The sequence below is a fragment of the Opisthocomus hoazin genome, chromosome 12 (assembly GCF_030867145.1).
Source record: "Opisthocomus hoazin isolate bOpiHoa1 chromosome 12, bOpiHoa1.hap1, whole genome shotgun sequence".
NCBI classification, from domain to species: domain Eukaryota; kingdom Metazoa; phylum Chordata; class Aves; order Opisthocomiformes; family Opisthocomidae; genus Opisthocomus; species Opisthocomus hoazin.
In genome coordinates this window covers 24279279-24303886 of record NC_134425.1, presented here as the reverse complement: position 1 = coordinate 24303886, position 24608 = coordinate 24279279, and the positions used below count along the sequence as shown (strand labels likewise).

Here is a 24608-nt window from a genome sequence, read left to right as displayed (position 1 = left end):
TCTTGCACTCATTCTTAACAGCTGCCAGAGTGGACCACATCCAGTTTGGGGACTGTCACGTCGGGAAGCCCTACGCTGTGACCTTCACCATCACCAACCGCAGCAGGGCGGAGGCGATGCGCTTTGAGTGGCTGGCAGCCCCCCCGTTTCACTTCTCCCCCCAGGTGAGCTGGGACGGCTCTGCCTTTCCCCGCTGCTTGAGCCCTGCCCGGCATGTTCCCAGGAGCTGGCAGGGAGTGACCACGTACCGGTGAGAGCCCGTTTGGGTGCCACGTAGGAGATGCAATCCCTGGCTTTGCTGGGGCAGGGCTGTCAGCCCCACAGAAAAGGCTCCATGGTGTGAGAGCTTGCTTTGTTTGTCCTTTCCTCTATTCAGACTCAGATGAATATGCAGCAAGATGCAGATTCCTGGCACAGCTGCTCACCACATCAGTCCCTGTGTTGTCAGTCCTGCCTTTGTCAGTGATTCCAGTTTGGTCTTGGCTCTCTGGTTCTCTCTAGGTGGGACATCTCCATGCTGGCTGTGCTAAGGACATCACAGTGACCTTGAAATCGGATGTCCCGGTCACCTTCAAAATGCACCCTGTGAAGTGCAGGGTGGCTGGGATCACCTTCCAGCTGCCGCCGGACGAGGTTGCCGACTGGCACGACTGCCTGCGCACCGTCCACTGGGTGGAGGATACCACGAGGGGCCCGGTAGCCCCAGGCAGATGGTTTCTGAGGAAGAAGGTAAGAAGCGAGATAGCAAAAGCTAACCGAGCTTCCACAAAAAGAGTTGCCGATGGCAGCAGACCTGCTGGCTCAGCAGCTCCTGCTTCCTCCTGCCGTTTAATCCATCCGTGACGTTAACCAGCAGTGCGTTTTAGGGGAGAGGTAGGTGCACGGTGACCTGGTACGCTCACACGAGATGGGGAAATCGTTTTGACAGGAGAAGTTTAGCCAGATGCAAACGACCGATCTCTGCCAAAAGCTGCCCTGTTGCAGCCCGGGTTGAACAGGAGGTCGTATTTTACGATAGCACATTTGGTGGTGTTAAAATCTCTTCGTCTGATTCAGTGCCTTTTCACGAACAAGGAGTTAAATCCACTGCGCTCTGTCTCAGGGGGCCAGGAAAAGGGTCAGACGCCCTACAGGGTTGAAACATGGGGACTGGTGCTTGGTGATAGTCCCCACGGGTGTATTCACAGTGGTGGTGGTGATTGCTTTGATCAGTAGGTAGAAACAAATGCTATAGTGGAAGGGCCAAGTTTAGGCATCTTTCCAGGGAATTAAATGGGAATGGTCCTTCCTAGCCCCTGTACGTGGCTGATTTTGGAGGTCGAAAGGCTCCCTGCTCAGTTTGACTTTCTGGGCTCTGCTGAGTGATTCTTCCCTCTCCTGTTTGGAGGTGATGGGGCCCGAGCCAGAACCAGCTCACACTGTCCTGGAGAAGAGCAGCCGCGAGGTAGAGCTTTGCCTGAGCGCTGTCGTTGAATATGCCGACTTCAAGCTGGATACGGACATGATTCAGTTCAAGGAGACCTCGCTCTTCCAGACGAGGAAGTGAGTGCTGGAGGCCAGGCTGGGACCTGCGAGTGGGAGCTGCCTTGCCCACCTTAAAGCCCCGCAGGGTCTGGCAGCAGGGTCTCGTGGGGTCTGGGTGCGTGGCTGTACCTGCTGGGCCCGTCTGGGCAGTCCCCATGGCCGTTCACCGTGGGTGTGGTGTGGGTGGGACGGGTGCAGCGCCGGGCGAGGGAAGGGGCCCCCGGCCAGCGCGATGGCAGGGGCCCGTCGGTTCCTTCCCGAGGAGCCCGCCTGGCTTGTGTGACACCCCCTCCCCCCCGCCCCGCGGTCCCTTCTCTCCCCTGCGCAGAGCGACTGTGCCGACTTCCAGACGGAGAAGAGCGTCGCCGCGGCCCCCGCCAGTCCGGGGGGCTCGGAGGTGAGCCTGGACGTGACCTACGAGCCCTGCCAGCGGGGCGAAGCCAGGGCCGTGCTGCGGCTCTGCTCCCCGCTCAGGGGGGAGCACAGCATCCCCCTCTTCGGCCTCTCCCTCGCCTCCATCCCCTTCAGAAACGCCTTCCTCCAGCCCACGGCCTTCCAGGGCACGACGGAGCACCCGGCCTTCGCCGTCAGGGCCCCGAGACATTGCGTGCCCACAAGACGGCCTCCATCGCCGTCTGCTCTGCGGGCGGCCCGGCCCCCGGCACCAGCAAGATGGTGGTCTCCTGCCCCGGGGGGGCGGGCGTCTCCTGCGTCTGCTGCCTCCGCGGGCTCCTCCCTCAGCAGTGACCCGCTCCCCTCCCCGCGGGAGTTTGTTAATTAACGGAGCGTTCATTAAAGGTAAAGGAAGAGCTGCTGTCTGGTGGGGAAGGGTGTTCTTGGCGGCGGGGTGTGGCGTTGCGCGTAAGCGGCCTCCGCGCCGCTGGGAGGAGCTGCGGGGCGGGACAGGCGGGGCCGGCAGTCTCCGCGCCGCGGGGGTGCGCGGCGTCACGTGGGCGGGCGCCACGTGGGCGGTGGGGGGCGCGGGCGCGGCGGGGGCAACGAGCGCGGAGCGGGAGCTGGCGCCGGCGCCGCTGGTGCCGGGCGTGGTGCGGGCGCCGAACGACAAACTGTACGAGAAGAGGAAGGTGGCGGCCCTGGAGATCGAGAAGTGAGCGGCGGGGGCTGGCGGGAGCCGGGGGGGCTGCGCCGGGGCCGGGGGCGGGCAGGCCGGCCCGGCCCTGAGGGGAGGTGGGGGGGGGTCCTGGGGCTGCCCGGGATGCTGGGGGGGGGGGGGCGCGAGGTGTCACCCCGCGCCGGTGGCGCAGTAACCCTGCCCGGGGACAGCCTCCGGGGGGTGGGCGGGGAGGCTCCGCACCCTGCCTGCCGTCCCGGTGCCGCCGGTCGCGGGAGTTGGGCTGCGAGCTCGGGAGCCGGGTCCACGGTGAGCCCCCTGCAGAGACCTAGGTCCCCCGTGAACCCTGTGGAGGTGACCGGGTCCCCCGTGAACCCTGTGGAGGTGACCGGGTCCCCCGTGAACCCTGTGGAGATGACCGGGTACCCATGAACCCCATGCAGAGATCTGGGTCCCACGTGAGCCCCATGCAGGTGGCTGTGTCCCCAGTGAACCCCATAAAGTTGGCCGGGTCCCCATGAGCCCCGTGGAGATGACCGACTCCCAGGTGAGCCCCCTGCAGAGACCCGGGTCTCCGGTGAACCCCGTGGAGATGGGCGGGTCCCTGGTGAACCCTGTGCAGGTGGCCGGGTCCCCATGAGCCCCGTGGAGATGACTGGCTCCCAGGTGAGCCCCATGCAGGTGACCGGGTCCTGGTGAACCCCCTGCAGAGACCTGGGTCCCCGGTGAGCCCTGCGCCAGCAGCGGAGCCTCAGAAGCTGACCGGGAACGCGGCACCCGCTCCTCGGCGCTGCTGGTGGAGGTGCCGGCACTTTGCCCGTGGGACGTGAGGGGTCCCCAGGGCAGCAGGCCGGCGCTGGGGCGGCCGTGCCCCTCATCCATGCCTATCATTCTCACCCATCTCCGGTCAGCCGTGGTTTGTCACCTCGCGGTGCCGTCCCAGGTCTCTCCCGCGCTCCGTCCCGGCTGCCGAGGTGCGAAGCGCCCGCTGTCGCCCTCGGGTGTTGCCCGGGCTCCATCCGGCATCGCTGCTGCTCTGGCACTCCCGGCGCCCACCGCCATGGCCGTGCCCTCTCTGGCGCTGCCCGCACACGTTCCCCGCGTCTCCTCTCGCTGCGCTGGGCTAGGTGCTCTCTGCTCCTCCGGTCCGTGGCTTTGCCGGGGAAGGGCTGTGTCCTCCCCGGGCGCTACCGGAGGGCTCAGCTCCCGCAGCAGACCCGAAGCATCCCCTCGGGACAGCCCAGCGCGGGGCTGGGAGCATCGGTCCGAGCCGGAGGGCGAGTTCCGGGTGGGAGACGCGGCTGTGGTGAGCCTGCGAGGGGAGCAGCCGGTGGCGCGGGGACGGAGCTGCTCTGGCCAGGCTTTGGCAAGGGGCGCGGGGTGGGAACCATGCGCCTGGGACGTGGAGGGTGCACCTGGGCGGCAGAGAAAAACTGCTCGTGGGGTGGGGTGGGTGTTTGCTGGGGTACAAAGGCGATGCATCCAGGCCCTTCTTCGGTTCCAAGGCGTTGATCTTTTGCTCGTTTTTACTCTTCTTCACGGGAGTGGTTTCCTAAGGGTGGATTGGGGTGGGCGCGCTGCGCTGTCCTCGCAGCTCCGGCCACGGGGACGCTTCGGTAGCTGCCCCTTCGCTGCTGCGCAGGGGGATGCTCTGCTCCTGCTGATTCTGACCCAGGATGACGGTTTCATGCTTGGCTTGTGCCAACTGAAGTCTGGTTTGGCATTAGCCAGTTCAGCTGACGGAGCTGGAAGCCCAGTTTGGGGGAGGGTTTGAGGGGGAAGGCAAGGGCCAGCCCTCTCTGCAGATGCACGGATTTAGAGCGGCTCAAAGCCATCGCAGGATGGCACCATCAACCTCTCAGCTCCGGTACCTCCTCGTCCTCTGGCCTCTAACGCGGGAGCAGCTCCCGCTGCCTGCAGACTCTGACGCTGTGCGCCGCTTCTTGCCTCATTAGTTAAATCTGGAGCCCTTTCAACTCTTGAAGCAAGTCTGTGAAGTTATTCCTGTTTAGACAAAGCTCTGCTCATTAAACCTAGGCGGTGAAAGGATCACCCCGGCAGTCGCTGCTGCTCGAGCTTGGTGCGTTCCTCCTGCCGGAGCCTGCTGCTGGGGTGGGACTGGGGGCCGGAGCCGCCCCCCCTAAAGCAGCAGTTTGTGAGAGCAGGTCGGGCTGTAGCTGCTGGAGAGCTTGGCTTCGGGGGGGTGAGCTGTGTGATATCCCCGGGGAGAAAGGGGGCAGCTGCTCTGCTCAGAGCAGGGTGAGAACAGAGCTGCCGTTAATCGTTTCGAGGGGAGAAAGTTCATAAACATCTTCCATAATGATTTTCCTGGGTTGTAGAGTGGGTGATTGCCCAGTGGTGCCCGTCTCGGAGAGGGCAGCGTGAGATTCGATATAGGGCCAAAAAATCCCCTAAGTGGAGTTAGGCAGTGGAGGCTTCTACGCCTTCATCGAAGATTAAGGTAAAGATCCTTATATAGGCCAAAATTTTGACATGCGTGGTCCCAGGTGACGGATAAAAGTGGAAGAAAAAGGGAAAACCAGCGCTGCATTGGCCGGGAATCGAACCCGGGCCTCCCGCGTGGCAGGCGAGAATTCTACCACTGAACCACCAATGCCAGATGTGTGCTGCTGGCTGCACAGCTGGCCCTGCCACAGGAGAGCCGGGCCTGGAGGGCTGGTCAGGCGACCCGGGGCCTTGGAGCGATCTGTGGGCTGGAGCGGGGTTATGGCCTCTTCGTTACAGCGCGGCCGGGTAACGAGGGGTTGCGGGGGAGGAGCAGGTCTGGCGTGCGGAAGCTTTGCTGGCTTTTTGGTTAAGCCTTGCACTGGTGAGTAGTGTATTTAGATAAATCACAGAGTCATTAAGGTTGGAAAAGACCTGTAAGATCATCAAGTCCGACCGTCACCCCAACCTCACCACAGCCCAAAGTGCCACATCCAGACGTTTTCTGAACCCCTCCAGGGATGGGGACTCCCCCACTGCCCTGGGCAGCCGGTGCCAACGCCTGACCACTCTTTCAGTAAAAATATTTTTCCTCATCTCCAATCTAAACCTCCCCTGACGCAGCTTGAGCTTCCTCTCGTCCTGTCATGATGAAGCGGCGTGCCAGCTGAACTGGGTGGCTGCAAGGGTCAAATCTTCATGCTGGGCCTGTGTCTGGTGGGCAGCAGTTCCCCGCCGAGGCACCAGCCGAGCGGTCTCTGTGCCGCGCCAGGGGCGAGCGACCCTCGTAACCTGGCCATTGGAGAGGGTGCTCGAAGGCGCGGTGATGTCTGTGCAAGGACGCAGCCGCGGCGAGGTGGCCCTTCGGAGCCCATCCGGGGCCGGGAGTTCGTGACCGGCGTAGGAGGCTGCAGGCTGACACGTGAGCGGGGAGGAGGGGAGAGCTCTGGTTTCACTTCAGCGTTCCCCGTTTTGGTACCACTTTCTCTGGCGTTTGTCGTGGCTGAAAATCCCTGTTTCGGACAGCTGTAGGGAGCCGAGCTCCGGAGCGTTCGTGTCGGGCAGACCCTGAAGCCCCCTGGGTGCTTTCCTCTTCTCTCTCCAGGCTGGTGCGAGAGTTTGTGGCTCAGAACAACACGTCTCAAATCAAGCACGTGATCCAGATCCTGTCGCAGGAGTTCGCGCTCTCCCAGCACCCCCACAGCCAGAAAGGCGGGCTCATTGGCCTGGCCGCCTGCTCCATCGCCCTGGGCAAGGTACGTAGGTGCCGGGGGGGGTTTCGGCTCGTGCAGGTTGCGATGGGGGGAACGGCGGCTCCTCCTGGGTCAGCGTGATGGGAAGAGTCAGGCTGGCGGCCCCACAGCTCCCCGGCTCCCTCCCTGCGTTGCAGCGTACGGCTGGGTTGCGTTTGAGTTTCCCCAACGTGCGCAGCCACATCCCTTGGGCTCAGGAGCGTGTTCTGGCCTGGGTCTCATCTTGGCAGCTCCCTAGGCGTGGTTTAAGTCCATCTGTCCGCCCTCCGTCTCCAGCGGCTGGACTGGACTCAGCAGGTTGAGCACTGGTTTGTGTTAACGGAGCTGCGAAGAGTCTCTGCCCTTCCATCTCCCACCCCCAGCTCAGCCGGCTCCGGCAGGGCCTGCGGGAAGTAGTGTTAAGCTGTGGGCCAAACGGTGGTGGAGTCGTTGTCAGAACAAGCGAGCGGCGCGAGGTGTCAAGCTGCGCTAGCCTGGGCTCGCAGCTTTCTCTTGGGCGCGGCAGAAGTTTCGCTTGCTGAGTGCATGGGTTGCTTGGTCTGGTTCTGGAGGCATCATATTGATGCCCTTGTGCGAGAAGTTGGCTGATTTCTGTCCCAGTTAAGGTTTTTCTCTGTAACTTCCCTCTCGTTAGGGAGAGCCAGCTCAGTGAGTTGCCTCCAGGGCTATGCTAGAGCACCTGGATCCCCGCGGAGAGGAGCCCAGACCCTGCAGGCCCGCGGCTCCGTCGGGCGTTTGACTCAAACCACGCAGCTGGTTTTTGAAAGCGCTTAGAAAGGAAGGAGTCGGTTTGGTCTGTAGTAAGGTGTGTGTCAAAGAAAGCAGAGGGCTCGGGGAGAGCGGGTGGTGCCTGTTAGAAGAGCTATGAAGTAAATTAGAACTCGTTTATTCCCCTTCTAGAGTCGTGATCGGTCTGAGCAGATGCTTTGAAGCCTGGTGGCTTTTACGCTGACAGCCTGTATGCTGCTGGTTGGGGGCTTCTGAGCAGTGCTCCTGCTTCGTCCTCTTGTTAAAAGGCCGAGTTTCTTTTCAAGCCCTCCTGTCCGGGTTGAGCAATGCGCTGCTCTGCCCTCAGCGCGGGCACCTAACCCGCCTTCGCCTCCGGCACAGCTCGGGGACAGGAGCTCTGTGCTGCCGGTGCAGCTGGCGCTGGGGAGTGGAGGAGCTGCTTTTGGTGGCCTTGAGGGGCACTGAGATAACTTGGAGTTGGACTTCTAATCTGCTGGCTTGCGCCTTGTTGATTTTCTTACTGTCCCCTGTGCTAGGCACTGGGGAAATGCTGGCGTGTTTCCCCAAAGCAGGGTTTTTTAGCTTCAGAACAAGCCAGCCTCCTGCCTCCACCTCTGGGTCTGTCTGAAACTCCTGCTGCGCTGCTGAATCCTTAAGCAAAAGTCTTTTGGGCTGGGGGTTGGCGTCACTAATGACCGTTATTTGCTCACGTGCAGAGTCAGGGTCGGCCTAGCGTGACCCTTCTGTGGTGCAGGAGGACAAACTTCCGCGTGTAACATCAATCTTGCCTGCGAATAGAGCCCTGCAACCACTTTATCTAACAGATGTGTCCAGCTTAGCTGTGCCAGCTGTGGTATCCCCTCGTCTGTAAGCACCTGCACGGGCTGAAGCTGCTCCTCTTCTGGTAGCTGGGACTGTGGCTGAGTGAGTGTTTCTGGAGACCGCAGGGCAGGAAATTGCTCTGGGGACTGCTGAAGGTCTGTCCTTTTGTGAAGCCTGTATCAGCCGCTCCTTCGTGGTCCCCAGCTCCTGACGTTACAAAGAGGAGCCCAACAGACCAAGGGCTGCTTTGCTTCACTGAAGGTGCAGGTAGGATCGGTCCGACCCTGTCTGGGATGTTCTCCCTGGTCCTGGAAACCTCGGTGGGTTCATGCAGAGACCAACTGGTGGAGCAGGATAAATCCTGGCGGAGAGCTGGTGGCCGCTGGCTTTGCTGGGGATCTGCCTCGTCTCCTGCCTGCGGGGCAGAGGGAGGCAGGGATGCATTTCTCTGTGAGTCTGTCTCTAGCAGAGACGAGCGGTGTGCGGTGGGAAGCAGCCCCTCTTGCTTTGCAAGGCTCTCGAGCAATGGAATAACTGCCCAGACTTCACAGAATCACAGAGTGCTTTGGGTTGGGAGGGACCTTTAGAGGCCATCTAGCCCACCCTCCCCTGCAGTGAGCAGGGACATCTTCAACCAGACCAGGTTGCTCAGAGCCCCATCCAACCTGGACTTGAATGTTTCCAGGAATGGGGTCTCTACTGCTTCTCTGGGCAATCTGTGCCAGCGTTTTACCACCCTCATCATAGAAATTTTCTTCCTTATATCCAGTCTAAATGTACTCTCTCTTAGTTTAAAGCCATTGCTCCTTGTCTTATTGCAACAAATCCTGCTGAAAATATCTTCCCCATCTTTCCTGTAGGCCTCTTCAGGCACTGGCATCTGCTCTAAGGTTTCCCTGGAACCTTCTCTTCTCCAGGCTGAACAGCCCCAGCTCTCCCAGCGTCTCCTCATAGGAGAGGTGCTCCAGCCGCCAGATCATCTTTGTGGCCCTAACTTCTTCACGTCTCTGGGAATCAAAAGCAGCCAAGTACAGCTGCAATAATCTCTTCAGTTGCTGGTGTAGCCTCCCTCGAAACGATTTTTCAGCTTGCTCAGTTGGCTGTCATTGTACCTGAATAAGAAGATTCAGTATTTTCAGTAATAAAATGCAAAATTCAATAATGAATACTGGCCAGGGTAGATGCACTAAGCCATCCCGGGTCTGAGCTTTTGTGGCATGCCCACGTGCTCCCTTCCAGGGCTGCGCCGTCTCTTCCCTGTCCCCGTAGCATGGCCCTCAGCTAACTGGTCCTCTCCTGTCCACCAGGACTCTGGGCTCTACCTGAAGGAGCTGATCGAGCCGGTGCTGACGTGTTTCAATGACGCCGACAGTCGGCTGCGGTACTACGCTTGCGAGGCCCTCTACAACATTGTCAAGGTGGCCAGGGGCTCCGTCCTCCCACACTTCAACGTGCTCTTCGATGGCCTCAGCAAGGTGAGAAGCTTCCTCTCAACTCTCATGTGCTTTTATTTCCCATGCTGGAGGAGTAAGGCTTGTCCTCTAGTCCTTATCTTCTCTGGGTCAAACAAACCGAGTTGTCCAAGGTCTTCTTTTGAAGGAAGCTGGTTTGCTTTGACCCAGGCAGGTCCGAAGGACCGAATGAGCAGTTTCTGCAGCGGCACAGTGGCCACTGACGTTGCGGGTGCTGGAGCTCGTTGTAAGATACCTTGTTTTCTGTTCTCAACTTCAAGATGTATTTTTCTGCTCCTTATTGAGTGGTGTTAGGAAATGAGGCTGACAGGACTGCTGCAGGTGAGGTGGCTCAGCAGTACTACGGCTTTGTGGGGCCTACAGGGTCAAAACCATGTCTGCGTATGCCTGCCGTTGCAGTTTGTGCCTGGAGACTTGTGTTTCTCTGCTGCTTGAGTGTGGCTGCTGGCCCATGAAAGCCTGCACAGCTGAGGGAGGTGATGGGTGCTTGATAACCCCCCTTAGGAATTCTCTTGGGAGAATTTATTGCAGCCTGATGAGGAGTTGGAGATAAAGGGACTTCTGTGTCCGTCCCTGTAACGCCAAAGGAGGGCAACAGCCCTGGGAGCTCTGTGGCAGAGCGGGGAGCAGACCTGGGGCCTGCTGCTGCAATGGCCCTTGTTTCTGTCATTCACAGCTGGCTGCCGATCCTGACCCGAACGTCAAAAGCGGCTCTGAGCTCCTCGATCGGCTTCTCAAGGTAGGTTTTCCCCTCTCCGGCAGAGAATCCTTGGTGCAGGCTGCAGACATGTCCTGGCTGGGGATGTGTTGGTCCCCGAGGCTGCAGCTGCTAAAACCATCCCAGCTCAGTCCTGTGGCTACTGTCGAAGCATTTCCTCCTCTCACTGACCGTAGCCTGGTGGACTGAGGGTCTGGTGGCGATCTTGGGCAGCTGGGTTGAGGGGCTTGTAGGTTATCGCGGTGCCACGTGTGCGTTCAGCTCTTGGGAGCCGGCTGTGTGGGGAAGCAAGGCTTGAGCCTGAGTTGAGTGGCAGCCCTGTCGCAGGCAGCAGAAGGGCTGTTGCCCTGCTCCTTCTCTCTTGCCTAAGCGAGTAGCGAGGAGAGGTGAGCGGAGCTGCTCTGGGAGGAGCAGAGCTGCTGCTTGGGGCTGGGGGGCTCGGTTCCTGTTCTGCCTGCCGATGGGCTTTTGCTTGCACGGACCTCTCCGTTCCTTTTCTGCTGCTCGGAGGTGAGTGGCTCCCTGCCAGGTCCTGGCGCCCCTGCTCCTCCGCGTTGGCACAGCGGTTAACGCAGGCTCTGCATCATCTGCTGCAAAGCTTCCTGCTGGGAAATCCGCTCCACCGCCCTGGTGCGAGAGACCCAGCTGTGCAGCCAAATCCCCTGAGCGTGTAGGAAGAGCTGCTAAAGGAAAGGCAGGGGACTCTCCCACCGCTGAGACACGTGGCTACGTCAAAGCTGCTCACTGGTGTGCGTGCATTGGAGAAGCTCCCACCCTCCTCCTGTTGAGCCAGGCTGGCACGCAGCGAGCAGGAGCCTCCCGCTCTGGGTCCTGCTCAGCATCAGTCCCTGCCCGAAGGGGATTACTAGCTCATCGCCTGAATAAACCAGGCGGCTCCTCCTCCCCAGGTCTCCTGACCCGCACACCCATGTGTCAAACTCTTTGTCATCTGTGTCTTGTCACGTGCCTTCAGAGAGGCCGGGTGGGGGTTGGCAGCACCGTCACCCGGTGGGGATGGAGGGGTGTTGCTCTCCGGGAGGCGAGGGATCTCTGCTTGCCTTCTCCTTTCTGTGCGAGGCCGGAGCTCTCGGTGCCTGGCCGGGGTCTGGGGAGAGCTGTGTGCCCCTGCGCGCTCTCTCGCAGCTGCACTGTTTGCCATCCCAGGTCTGCCGGCGTGTGTCTGGGCCGTCAGTCCTGATCCCTGCGCTGCCTTAGGGAGCTGATGGGAAGCGTAGCAATGCTGCAGGCTGATCGCTTGCTGCCTGTGCTGGCCCAGCTTCTTCCTGAGCTGGGCAACTCCACACCGTCCTCTTGTCCTTCCCCCCGCAACCCGCACAGCTCAGCTCTGGATTCCTCAGTATCGCACCGGATTTGTGCTGGTGATGTCAGTTAGCTTCTCCGAAACCCACCTCTTCTTTCTTATTCCTCTTGTGAGCTAGATCCTGGTCTTGGAGTCTGTGCCTGACATCAGCCTCTTGGATTACCTGCCCGAAATCCTGGATGGGCTTTTCCAGATCCTGGGAGACAACAGCAAGGAGATACGGAAAATGTGAGTGTGCAGGCTGGCGGGGCAGGAGGCCTGTGTCTCGCTCGCTGTCTCTCCGTCCCCCTCTTGGTTTGTTTGCAGCCCCTCTGTATAACTGCGTCAGAACCCCGTGTGCGTGGTGGGAGATGGAGCAATCTGGCTGGCTTGATGGGTGGATCAGTGTCCTTGGCAAGAGCCTCCCTTCCCTGGCTTGTTGTGGCTGGAGTGGCTGTGGAGGACACTGCGGTCTGTGCTGGGGGACAAAATATTTTGGCTCGGTTGAGCTGTTGCCTTCCCAGCCCTTGCACCCAGTGTCGGAGCCGCAGAGGCTCGTGTGTGCTCCCAGGGTGGGGTACGAGCTCTGTGAACAAGCTTGCAGTGTGCGAGCCTTGCTCAGCAAGGTAGAGCACCAAGCCAGCGTCTCCTGGGTGGAGGAGAGGAGCAAGCATTGCGAGCTTGCTCCTCAGATCCGTTGCTGGTCTCAAGACAGAGGCTTTCTGAAGCCCAGGGGGGGCTGGGTGTTCTCGGGAAGGTAAGAGGGTCTTGGCTTCTGGCTCTGGGGGAGAGTAACTGGACCCATTTTGTAGGGCACAAGTAGGCGGTGAGACTGGCCTGGGTCTGTCCCGCTGCCAGGCCCTGCTGGATCCTCGCTGCCGCTTTGTTTCCCAGCATCCACACGTCAAGGAACAAGTGCTGAAAGCTTTGGGTATCAGCTGCCCTCCACCTTCGTCCTCCCTGCTCCCCATCCCACCTCAGTCTCAGCAGAGCCTCGGTGGCTGTGAGGGCAGTTGGGGGAAGGTGCGGGGGGCTCTGGGTGGTCGTCGCCTCCGTCCTTGCGGCTCGGCGCAGTCTCTGCCTCGGAGCAGGGTGAGCTCGTCAGCTTCGTCCTTCCCGGCCCTGCCCGTGCGTGGAGGCATGCCTGCCGTGCCACCAGCATCCTTTCCGTGCGTGCGTGTAGGAGCCTGGTCTCCATAACTTCTCCGTCCGAGGCGACTGAGCGCTGACCGGCTGCTCTGCCTCTCCGCAGGTGCGAGGTGGCTCTCAGGGAGTTCCTCAGGGAGATCAAGAAGAACCCCTCCAGCGTCAAGTTTGCAGAAATGGCCAATATCCTGGTGATCCACTGCCAGGCGGCGGGTGAGTGCGCGGGAGCAAGCAGTAGCGGCCGCCGCCAGGTTTGCCGTGCCGACCGTGGGTTCAGGCCAGGAGCTTTCCGGTGGGCAGTTCGCCAGCTCACCCCCGTGCCTTCTCCTTGTCGTCATGCGTGCAGATCCCGGTGGAAGGGGGGAACAGGCAGCGCTCCCACGGCTGGCACTGCTGCTCTTGTACGGCTGATCTGCCAGCCTTGAATACAGGTCTAGAGTCCTCCTGACGTGGAGGTGCCTGAAAGTGAAATACAGAATCACAGAATCCCAGTGTGGCAGGGGTTGGAAGGGCCCTCTGTGGGTCACCCTGTTATAAAGGCTAAGAGCCAGTTATATTTATTAAAGCCAAATTTATTTAAGCAAGCAAAGCAGGCAAGAACAGCGCTGGGCGACCGGGGAGCCTCTTGCTCTACCAACGGCACGCACCGCCCAGTCCCCTTCCCCAGTTTATATATAGTCTGCTAATACATATTCATACAGAAAGTTCACAGAATCACAGAATAGTAGGGGTTGGAAGGGACCTCTGTGGGTCATCTAGTCCAACCCCCTGCCGAAGCAGGGTCACCTACAGCAAGCTGCACAGGACCTTGTCCAGGCGGGTCTTGAATATCTCCAGAGAAGCAGACTCCACAACCTCCCTGGGCAGCCTGTTCCAGTGCTCCGTCACCCTCAGAGGGAAGAAGTTCTTCCTCATGTTCAGACGGAACTTCCTCTGCTTCAGTTTGTGCCCATTGCCCCTTGTCCTGTCACTGGGTACCACTGAAAAGAGCTTGGCTCCATCCTCCTGACACCCACCCTTCAGATATTTATAAGCATTTATAAGGTCCCCTCGCAGCCTTCTCTTCTTCAGGCTGAACAAGCCTAGCTCCCTCAGCCTCTCCTCATAGGAGAGATGTTCCAGTCCCCTCATCATCCTTGTAGCCCTCTGCTGGACTCTCTCCAGTAGCTCCTCATCTTTCTTGAACTGGGGAGCCCAGAAGGACACAGTACTCCAGATGAGGCCTCACCAGGGCAGTGTAGAGGGGAAGGAGAACCTCCCTCGACCTGCTGGCCACACTCTTCTTGATGCACCCCAGGATCCCATTGGCCTTCTTGGCAGCCAGGGCACACTGCTGGCTCATGGTTAACCTGTCGTTCACCAGGACACCCAGGTCCCTCTCCGCAGAGCTGCTCTCCAGCAGGTCCACCCCAAGCCTGTACTGACGCATGGTGTTGTTCCTCCCCAGGTGCAGGACCCTGCATTTGCCTTTGTTGAACCTCATCAGGTTCCTCTCTGCCCAGCTTTCCAGCCTATCCAGGTCACGCTGAATGGCAGCACAGCCTTTCGGTTTGTCTACCACACCTCCCAGTTTGGTGTCATCAGCAAACTTGCTGAGGGTACATTCTAACTCTTCATCCAGGTCGTTGATGAAGAAGTTAAACAAGACCGGGCCCAGTACTGACCCCTGAGGGACACCACTAGTTACCAGCCTCCAACTAGACTCAGCGCCGCTGATGACAACCCTCTGAGTTCTGCCATTCAGCCAGTTCTCAATCCACTTCACCAACCACTCATCCAGCCCACACTTCCTGAGCTTCCCTAGGAGGATATCATGGGACACTGTGTCGAAAGCCTTGCTGAAGTCGAGGTAGACAACATCCACGGCTCTCCCTTCATCTACCCAGCCAGTCATGTCATCGTAGAAAGCTATTAGATTGGTCAGGCATGATTTCCCCTTGGTGAATCTATGCTGACTACTCCTGATAACCTTCTCTTCTTCCACTTGCTTGATGATGGCCTCCAGGATAAGCTGCTCCATCACCTTTCCCAGGATGGAGGTGAGACTGACCGGCCTGTAGTTCCCTGGGTCCTCCTTCTTGCCCTTTTTGAAGATTGGAGTGACATTGGCCTTTCTCCAGTCCTCGGGCACCTCTCCTGTCCTCCAGGACCTCTCAAAGATGATGTTCTGGACTTTGCCATAGGTTCTCCTTGTTCCCAATACCTATTCGTAGGGAAGGTTCCAGACGGTCTACGTAGCCCATCCTGGTACCTTTCCGTGGCCGCGCATACTTGTTGCTAGGGGTCGTCACTAGGACAAAGGTCGCAGTCCCCCTGTGCGCCTCGGACCAGCCTCCCCTCCCCCCACCTGGCCATTCCAGCCCAGCACAAAGCAGGGAGGCCGTGGCACCCTGCCGAGCAAACTAGTCCTAAACTTTCCCGCCCCAAGGTTCTGTGATTTAACAAGGTTGCATAACAGCGATAAAGCTAACCCAAAAGGAAAGGGAGGGGGCTCTTTTTCCATCTGCCGGTTTGAGAACAAACTTTATATGTATACATTTATTACAATTCCCCCTTTCTAATTTTTACCATTTTGTTCCTCAAACCGAGCAACAGTCTCTCGGGCTTAAAGAGAGAATTAGAGTTTCTCCTTTTGTATTGCCTTTTTAACTAGCAGAGCTACTGTTTGCCCTGACAGCGATCAGCGTGCTTAATTTAGCTCCTCCGAAGCCAGCCAAGGGTAATAACCCCTCAGTGAGACAGGCGTAATGCACCACCACCATCCACTGGATGTGTTACAGCAGCTTCATCATTCTGGTGACATGAAATGAAATGGAAATAAAATACAAGGGAAGAACCTTCACTTGCAAGTATAGTTAAACATCCAGATACCCAAGGCTACTTTGCTGTACTGACTGTAACATTCAATTCTATCGATTTTATTTCTTCGAAGAGAGGTAGTTGCTTTCTTTGAATAAATAACATTCTCAGGAAAACCTGAGATTCATCTCAGATTCAACTTTAAGATCTATGTCTACTGAAGAGTTGTTTTGTTACTTATAAAGACACAGCACTATTGTACTGTTCTCAAGAAATTCTTTGTAATGTTGAAAGAATTCTTGCACCAAATACACATAATTTGGGGTTGGTTCTATTCAGGATGTATATGTATTCCCTGGTTCTGTACCCATATGGGCCCCACTGGACCTTTAGGTATTTATCTATACCGTCCCCCGGTATCCAACTAGGGGCTATAGTCTCACAACCCCAATAACTACAGTAATATTGATTAGGGGAGTTGCAGTACCCCTTTCCAGGATTTGAACTAGGGCACATATAAAATCCCATATATTGCTAGGATCGGGGCCTCGGGACCAGCTGACATAGAAAGCTTGGTGTCCCCCCCCGATGCTATCTGGGTTGCGATAATATCGTTAAGGGGCAGCATATCCAAAGTATTAATACCCATTTCAGGAGAATTGGTGGGTTGATGATAACCATTTCAGAGTGGTGGTACCTGTTCTCGGGTATTTTAGTTTGGGAGGTTTGGGTTCGAGTGTATTGTGCCATCCCGGACCTAGATTTAGGGGGCTTTCTCGCAATTGTATTGAAGGTCTTAGTTCCCCACGATTTCCTTATGTCTCTGCCTCCTTTGCCTACTCTGTTGCTTGGAGCAGCAAGGTGTTCTATCTTCTCGGCAGCAATCGTAGTCTTCAGGGGTTCTCTGTTCTCTCCTTTTGCGAGTTTTATATGCCTCCCAATTTTTATTTTCTATTTCCGGGGCTAAACACGCCAGGTGTTTTAATTGTTTTTGGCACGCCACTCTAATTATTTCTGGATTGGCTTCCCTATGCTCATTAACGTGAACACCACCAGGCTCTGGATTTACGCCTTTTGTGTATACTTCCCACCACTCTTTAGACTTTCAGACAGTTTGTCCGGTTTTTATAATTTCTTTCAGCCAATTAACACTCCTCACAAGTATCTGGGGTAAAATCTCCCTCTCTACAATGAACCCACCAATTGTCCTTACACATTATTATTATTATTATTATTACCGTTACTATATTATTATTATTACTATCACAGAATCACAAAACCACTATAACAGAGACATGAACTGATTGAAATGAAACAAGCTGCAGAAGTTTGGAAGAGGCCCTTTTGGAGACAGCCTTCTACCATGGAAGCTCATGACTTTACATTTAAAACAAAAAAAAGGGTAACATATACAACCAGAAATTGGGCAGAATGCAGTCCCATTCATTAAGTCCTTTGCGTGATAACTTCACTCATCAGTCCTCCTCCGGAAGGTGACCTTCAGGTTGTCAGGGTTCCCTATTGCCTCCCAACGAGATTCTTGAACAGGTCCTTTTATTCTGGTAGCGTGAGTCCAACCTCGTTTGGCCGTTCGAACCGCAGTATCTGTGGTAAGTAACACAAGAAAGGGTCCCTCCCAATGAGGGATCAGGGAGGATTCTTTCCAGGTTTTAATCAACACTTTGTCTCCTGGCTTGACCCTGTGTATTGCTGTATCTAGAGGTGGTCTTTGTACCACCAATCCTTTCTTTACTAGTTCTCGCCTCCGCTTCATCAGTTCAATAATATACTCTTGTAACACCCTTTCTTCAATTTTGGGGTGTTCGGCTGGTATTTCTAGGTCATAGGGCATCCCATGCAACGTTTCAAAAGGGGAGATTCCTGTATCTGTCCGGGGTTGTGTAAGGCATCTTACCCAGTTCATCTTAGTTTCAATCATCAGTTTAGTCAATTGTTTCTTAATTTCCCCGTTCATTCTTTCTACTTTTCCCGAACTTTGTGGGTGCCACGGGGTATTATATTCCCATCGCGTTCCCAGAGGATCCAAAGCTTCCCTAATAATCTTAGAGGTGAAGTGTGGTCCTCTGTCTGGATCTGTTACAGCTATATTCCCATACCTTGGTACAATGTTTTCTAATAATGTTTTTACCAACCTGCCTAGGTCCCCTCAAGGCCTTCAAAGTTTGCCTTATTGAGGTTTCATGTACCAGATTTTTTCCTTGTGTATTTATTAGTCCCCGTTCTTCCCAGATCTTCCCAAAAGTATGGACCACTCCATACACGTATCTGGAACAAGTGAATATAGACCCCACCTTTCCCTTTAGCAGCTGTAACGCCCTTAGGACCGCAAATAACTCGCATGCCTGGGCTGACCAGGTTGTATCCAAAGGGCCAGATTCTTTCACCTCTGAAGTGTTCCCATCTGTTATGGCATATCCTGATTTTGGTTTCCCATTTACTACTCTCGATGATCCGTCTACAAATAATTTCTCTCCGCTGGGCAATTCCTCTTCCTCTAAATCTTCCCTTATTTTGGTCTGGGATTCTATAAATCGGACACAGTCGTGCGTCAGTTCTTCACTTGGTTCCCCATATAAAAATTGGGCTGGATTTTGTAGACTAGTTGCTTCAGTTTCTAGTTTGGGAGAGTGTATTAATATACCCTCATACTTTAATAGTCTAGCATCAGTAATCCACTTTTCTGCTTTTTGCTGTAATACCCCCCTTATATTATGAGGTGTATATACCTTTAATTCCCCCCCTAGGGTAACTTTCCCAGCTTCCTCAACTAGAAGGGCTGTAGCCACTATAGTCTGTAAGCAGGTGGGCCAGCCTCTACTAACAGGGTCCAACAACTTTGAAAAATAACCTATAGGTTTTTTCCTATCTGCCCATTTTTGAGTTAGAACCCCATATGCCGTTCCCTCTTCTGCATTTACAAATAGATAAAAAGGTTTCTTGGTATCAGGTAAACTTAGCACCGGGGCGTTCACTAAATCTGCTTTTAAATCTTCAAAACACTTCTCATCTGTTTGGCTCCCTTTTATTACTCCTTCTCTAACTAATTTTTGATATAGGAATTTTACCTTTTTGCTATAGTTTTCAATCCATTGTCTACAATAACCGAGCAATCCCAACAATTGCCTTACTCGTCTTTTACTCTTAGGTGCCTGAAGTGACAAGATGCCTTTTACTCGCTCGGGATCTAGTTTCTTAGTCCCCTTACTTAGCCAGTGTCCCAGGTATTTCACCTCCTCTTCAGTGAACTGTAATTTGGACTTAGATACTTTTAGTCCCTTTAGACTTAAAAAAATTCAGTAGTTTTATACTTTCCTGCCTTACAGCTTTTTGGCTTTCCCCCGCTAATAATAGGTCGTCTCCAGGGCCTGCCCAAACAAGTTTGGCGACTCTGTAAATCCTTGCGGGAGCACAGTCCACCTTAACTGCTGCTTCCCATGAGTCTTGGAATCCTCCCATTCAAAAGCAAAGTAGTTTCTGCACGCCTCCTTCAGAGGACAAGCCCAAAAAGCGTCTTTTAAATCTGTAACACTGTACCACTTCAGTTCTGGAGAGAGCTGGCTCAACAAAGTATACGGATTGGCTACCACTGGGAATCTAGTGAGTGTTCTCTTATTTACCTCCCTTAAATCCTGCACTAGACGATAGGAGCCATCCGGCTTCTTAACGGGTAGTAGAGGGGTGTTGTGGGGTGACATGCAAGGTTCCAGTAGTCCTTGCTTTAACCCCTTTTTACCCTCCTGGGACATTGGATACTGATTTACCCTTATGGGGATCTTGGGGTTCATGATAGTAATTTCAAAAGAAGTAATTTCTAGTTCCCCGACTGACTCAGGGGTGTACCACACTTCAGGATTGATTCTTGCCTCGTCCTCGTCTCTTACTTCTAAGTTAATTCCTAGCTCAATCATTAGGTCTCTTCCTAACAGATTATAATCTGACTTGCAGTTTCTCCGGGGAAGGAGAACATCGCCGGGGCACTATTTGGACTGTGGATCTTTCAGCCCCGGAGTCCACAAGGAACTCCACTTCTTGGCGCTGGGGACCCAATTTCAACTTTATCAAGGGCTCTGTTTTCCTACGAGTCCCCAGCAAATAGAGCCCCTGACCCCACTAATCTTCCTTAAACATTTGCTCATCTCTTGTGCGTTTTCTGCAACTCCTTTTCATGTGCCCTTTTCTCTGACAATAAAAACACTCAACCTGCCTCATGTCCCTCAAATCACCTTGGTCCCTCGGGGGTTTTTCCCTAGGCCTTGAAACACCCGCTCCCCCTGTACGGGTTGGAGCCACCTTTTGTCCTTCTCGGACTGCCGCCACCAAAATCCTTGCCTGTTTCTTTTGAGTCTCCTCCTCCCTTCGCACATACACCTTCTGAGCTTCCCTCAATAATAACAATATGCCCAAAATTGCCTGCAGTTCTTCCCAGGTGTACACATTAGGACCCAGGAACTGATCCAGCCTCTCAGACACTCCCAGGGGGTAACTCAGGGGAACTGATACAAACCCCATCCCTGGCTGCGGACATCCCATCGCCATCTCACTTAAGGGATATAATCCTTCCTGAATGATTGGGGAAGGAGGAGGAGAGGCATGATCCGGCACCGGAGCAGAAGGAGGGGACGAAGCGGGAGGAGTGGGATCCGGGGACGGTGCGGGAAGAATATAAGGAGGAGGAGAAAGGGGGAGCTCTTCGGGACTTTTAGTCTTTTTCTTAGAATTCTTTTCTCTCAAAGTAAAAACATGAATCATAGTGTCTGATCTGATCCACAAACTAGCATATTCGCTCTCCTCTAAGCTAAAAGGTTCTTTGGAATTCACATATATGTTCAGAGCTTGACAAATCCAATCTTCAAAGGAACCAAAAACGGGCCAATATAGGTGGTCCCTTCTTATTTGTTTCCCACCACCTACCTGCATACAATAATATACCATCTTTTCTTTACTCTTTCCTCGCCTAGATAGCCAAACTCCCCAGTGGGCAATCATTAACCCTAAGGGACTGTCTGGCGGTATACCGGGTAGCCCTATCCTTCCTCCTCGGCAAGCTAGCCCAATACTTCATCATCTTTTCTGTAGACTTATTTTTCTTCCTCAGCGAGCTATCCCAATCATCAGCTCTAGAGGGCATCCTGGGGGGTATTCCTCCCCCTCCCCATGGGTCCAGAGGGCTTGCTTTTCCCCTGTCCCATCTTCCGAGGTGCCTCTGTACCAATCGCACCTCGGGAAATCCACCCCGACCGAACAGAAACCTTTAATAATACTCACGCGTCCTGCAGTCTTTGTTCGGCTCGTTGTGCACAAAAATTACGGGGTACTGCAGTTTCTTCTTGCCTGCTTCCTTAATTTAGGGTTCGGAGGTACAGGTGTTGGAAGAGGGAATTGTCCACCCAGGGGCCATCCGAAGATGGGATGGGGCTCCTCCCCAGAGTTTGGATTCCCGAACCAAGTTAACCTGTATCCGAGTCACGGCACCAAATTGTTATAAAGGCTAAGAGCCAGTTGTATTTATTAAAGCCAAATTTATTTAAGCAAGCAAAGCAGGCAAGAACAGCGCTGGGCGACCGGGGAGCCTCTTGCTCTACCAACGGCACGCACCGCCCAGTCCCCTTCCCCAGTTTATATATAGTCTGCTAATACATATTCATACAGAAAGTTCTGGACTTTGCCATAGGTTCTCCTTGTTCCCAATACATATTCGTAGGGAAGATTCCAGACGGTCTACGTAGCCCATCCCGGTACCTTTCTGTGGCTGCGCATACTTGTTGCTAGGGGTCGTCACTAGGACAAGGGTCGCAGTCCCCCTGTGCGCCGCGGACCAGCCTCCCCCCCCACCTGGCCATTCCAGCCCAGCACAAAGCAGGGAGGCCGCGGCACCCCGCCGAGCAAACTAGTCCTAAACTTTCCCGCCCCAAGGTTCTGTGATTTAACAACGTTGCATAACAGCGATAAAGCTAACCCAAAAGGAAAGGGAGGGGGCTCTTTTTCCATCTGCCGGTTTGAGAACAAACTTTATGTGTATACATTTATTACAACCCAGCCCAACCTCCTGCCAAAGCAGGGTCACCCAGCGCAGGCTGCACAGGACCGTGTCCAGGCGGGTGTTGAATATCTCCAGAGAAGGAGATACCTGGCTCTGGATGGCTCCTGTGGATATCCAGCACATGTGGAAGGATCTCACAGGGGCTTATTTTAACCTCTGGTGGGACGGGGTGTGTGGGCAGGACAGTTAAACACAATGTGCCGGGCGCTTGGTGTGAACGCTGCGCTGCAGCTCCGGCGGGTCCGCTGCGTAGGCGGTGGCAGGGGGTTACGGCTGCAGCGGGGTGTGTTTCCCGAGAAGGATCCTGTCCCTGAGCTGTGCTCGTTGAGCTTGAACTGCTCTTGAAACCTTGCTGAATGGGAGTGGGTTTCTTGCAAGGCAGAAAAATAGGAATAGTCCGAGACTGCTTGCTCTTGATTAAACTGATGCCCAATGAATATAAGGTGTTTAAGTGTGAAATGTGGCCTGGCATTGTCTGACTGCCCCAGCAGTGCTCCTTTTTTCAGAGCTTGAGGGGTTAATAAAACCCCAGCTCTAGGTGTGGTGCCACATCCAGACAGGCAGCTGCTACAGGTGTGACAGAGGAAAGATCCTGAGGCATTGGGAAGCCTGACAGAATTACTTGTAAATGAGGAAGCCTGGGCTATGGATTGAACTGGGTTAACTCTGAAGCCTAATGATTGTGTTTAATCTCAACCTCGCTGCAGATTCAGGTCTTACCTGTCACCTCAGGGACTAAACTCTGTTAGACTAGAGTCTCTCTGGACCACGTCTCACCTTGCAGGTGGTCCTTGGCCTGTGGGCTTTGCTCAGCTGCCCGTGCTGTCTTTTCCCTCACCTTTGCTTGTCCCGTGTCTTCCAGATGACCTGATCCAGCTGAGCGCCATATGCTGGATGAGGGAGTTCATCCAGCTGGCTGGCCGGGTGATGCTGCCTTACTCCTCAGGGATCTTGACCGCTGTCCTGCCGTGTCTCTCCTACGGTGATCGCAAGAAGAGTATCCTTCTAACTCCGAGCTGCTCCCATTCCTGCTCCAGCAACAAGCAGGGAAGCGCCTGTCTCCTGCTCCCAGGGCGCAGGGCCGGCTGTGCGGCTGGGGAGGGCCAGGAGAAGTCCTCCCACCAAGCGCTAGAACCTGCACCGGCCCTTTGGACACGAGGGGGGTTGCAGTAGCTGGGTTGGGGCAGCCCTGCTGGGGCCGCAGCGGTGGCTTCTCCGTGGCTGGCCAGATGTGGCAGTTGGCCGCGTGTGGGACTGCGTGTTTCTTACACTGCCTCCACTCAGACATCAAGGAGGTGGTGAACGTGTGCAACCAGAGCCTGATGAAGCTGGTCATCCCAGAGGACGATGAAATGGATGAGGCCTAGCAGTCGATGACCCTACTGGCAGAGCCCACCTCGGAGGAGGCCCTCTCCAAGCCGGAGGCAGCATCCAGCGGTGAGTCCCTCTTGGTCTGAGCGTTAGGGGTGTGGGGAAGGTCCTCAAGAGGAGTTCTTGAGCTGGTTTGGTGTCATGGGGCAGCTCGGGGCACACAGGACCTCTGTGCTTTCTTTGAGCCATGTAGTCCTGTTTCACAGATGATCCATCCTCTGCTGAGACGGACGTGTTTGGTGCTGTCTGCGTCGCAGGGTCACTGCTCTGGCCTGGAGCCCAAGCAGTGCTGCGGCGCTGCGTTCCCTGGTGAGTGTCTCCTCACCATCCTTCACTTCAACGTAGTCATTCAGTTGACCCGAAAAAGATCATTTCTACTTCAACATTTAGTGTCTGCTGCGTAACGCAGGAGAATAGCCCACCTGTCCTGCAGTGGCTGGTTTGGGAGGAGCTACTGTCACCCAAAGGAGAGCTCAGAGAGCAGTGTTGGTCCTGGAGAGCATCAGCATGTGCGTGGAGGATGTCTGTGTTGGGCAAGGGTAGAGAACAGAAAGGAGAAGAATTTTGGGTCCTTTCCAGATTGACGGTGCTCTGGAGAGGGTTGTGCGGGTGTTATCCCAGTCCTAAAATTTCCAGAACAGAAAAGGCAACAGGCTGCAAGCATGGTGGGAGGCCTTGGAAGAGTGTTCAAGTGAGAAGAAACTAAATGGAGAGGGTCCCGGTGGATGGATGCCTGAAGACAGCAGCGGCTTTAGCCTTCGGGCATCCCTTGGGTGCTGTTGCCCTGGGATGACTGGGTGCTGCTTCTGGCACGTCTTTGTTGTCCGGGCGTGTGAAATAGGTGTGAAAAATGCCACAGATGGCCTAGCTTGAAGTGGCTGCAAAGCGAAGTTGCCCTCACTCTCCTTTCCTTGCATATGAAATCCGGAGGTTGTTTTCTGAGAAGCGATTCCTGTGGACGTCTAGGGAAAATGGAAAGGCTGGACTGCCGCAGGAGGGTGCAGGTTGCTCGTAACGCGCTGTCCAGCCTTGGCCCTTGACTGAGGGGTGGGAAGTAGCTCGATGAAGCCCAAGCCTGCTCCGTAAGGCCTCAGGGTCACAGCCAGTGCTGCAGGATTACAGTGGTAATCCAGTAAATGAGGAATATTTACTACTCTGGCAGGCGGTAATGTGTGGATGGTTGGGTGCGAGGCTGGAGCCAGCCCAGGTGAGGTGGAGGGGTGGTGGGATTCCTGCCGCTGCGTTGGGTTGGTTCTCTGTCTGCAGTTTGGCACCTTGGATTTCGATTAATGCTTATGTCCTTCCAGAGGTTGAAACTCCTTTGTGAGAACTGGGCATGAGCACGCGTAAGTGTTTCACTGAGAAGGCTTGGAGATGATCTTGTTACTTAAGCCTGAACAGGGCAAGATGATTTATCTGGAAAAAATGGTTCAATAGCATCCTGATTCTCACTTAACAGATCTCCTGTCGTCACTCTTCCAGCAAAGTGTACTAGAAAGGCAAATTAACCACTTACTCCAGAGAGAGATGGTTTATCTTTGTGGAAGGAAGAAGAAAGAGGACTTGTAAATAGCAAAGCAAGATGTAGCCACCAGTCTGTGCTCCTACAAGAAAAGCTGGGTGTAGTGTGTTGCAGTGCAGAGCGTGCTGAGGTATCTCCAGCCTTGAAGTCTGGAGGGAAATCGGTTGGTATCAGACCGGCTCGGGGGTTGGTGCTGCTGCCTCAGCACAAGTGACGTGGGGTTCCTCGCAATAAGAGCGTTGGCACAAGGCGTGGTGACAGCCACGGGATCTGTACAGACAGGAAGCTGTGCCTTCGCATGAAACATGTTTTTTTTCATCACGTGCATTAAGAAATGTGCTGTTTATTCTTAATTTCCTGTCCCTTTCCGCACA

At 55.1% G+C, this 24608-nt stretch overlaps 3 protein-coding genes and 1 non-coding gene across 6 annotated transcripts in view; 3 read left to right on the top strand and 1 right to left on the bottom strand.

Annotated features, from left to right (window-relative positions):
* Positions 1–1271: 1271 nt before the first annotated feature.
* LOC142362890 (hydrocephalus-inducing protein-like) lies at positions 1272–1974 on the top strand. The gene is made up of 2 exons (XM_075433975.1): positions 1272–1542; positions 1853–1974. Exons 1-2 carry the CDS (start codon positions 1391–1393, stop codon positions 1923–1925), a joined length of 225 nt encoding a protein of 74 aa, XP_075290090.1. The 5' UTR covers positions 1272–1390; the 3' UTR covers positions 1926–1974.
* A 222-nt stretch (positions 1975–2196) lies between these two features.
* Positions 2197–22524, top strand: LOC142362811 (protein VAC14 homolog). The gene is made up of 8 exons (XM_075433432.1): positions 2197–2267; positions 2354–2632; positions 6147–6297; positions 9153–9320; positions 9994–10056; positions 11475–11584; positions 12588–12694; positions 22204–22524. Exons 1-8 carry the CDS (start codon positions 2197–2199, stop codon positions 22512–22514), a joined length of 1260 nt encoding a protein of 419 aa, XP_075289547.1. The 3' UTR covers positions 22515–22524.
* On the bottom strand, positions 5143–5213 carry TRNAG-GCC (transfer RNA glycine (anticodon GCC)). The gene has a single exon. It is a non-coding gene; the product is annotated as a tRNA-Gly (tRNA).
* Positions 22525–22692: 168 nt separating the features above from the next.
* LOC142362885 (hydrocephalus-inducing protein homolog) overlaps positions 22693–24608 on the top strand; it is a 61032-nt gene continuing 59116 nt past the window's right edge. For all 3 annotated transcript variants that reach the window (XM_075433941.1, XM_075433942.1, XM_075433943.1), the window contains exon 1: positions 22693–22778. The gene's annotated coding sequence lies outside the window, so the exon portion shown is untranslated. The remainder of the gene's footprint in view (positions 22779–24608) is intronic.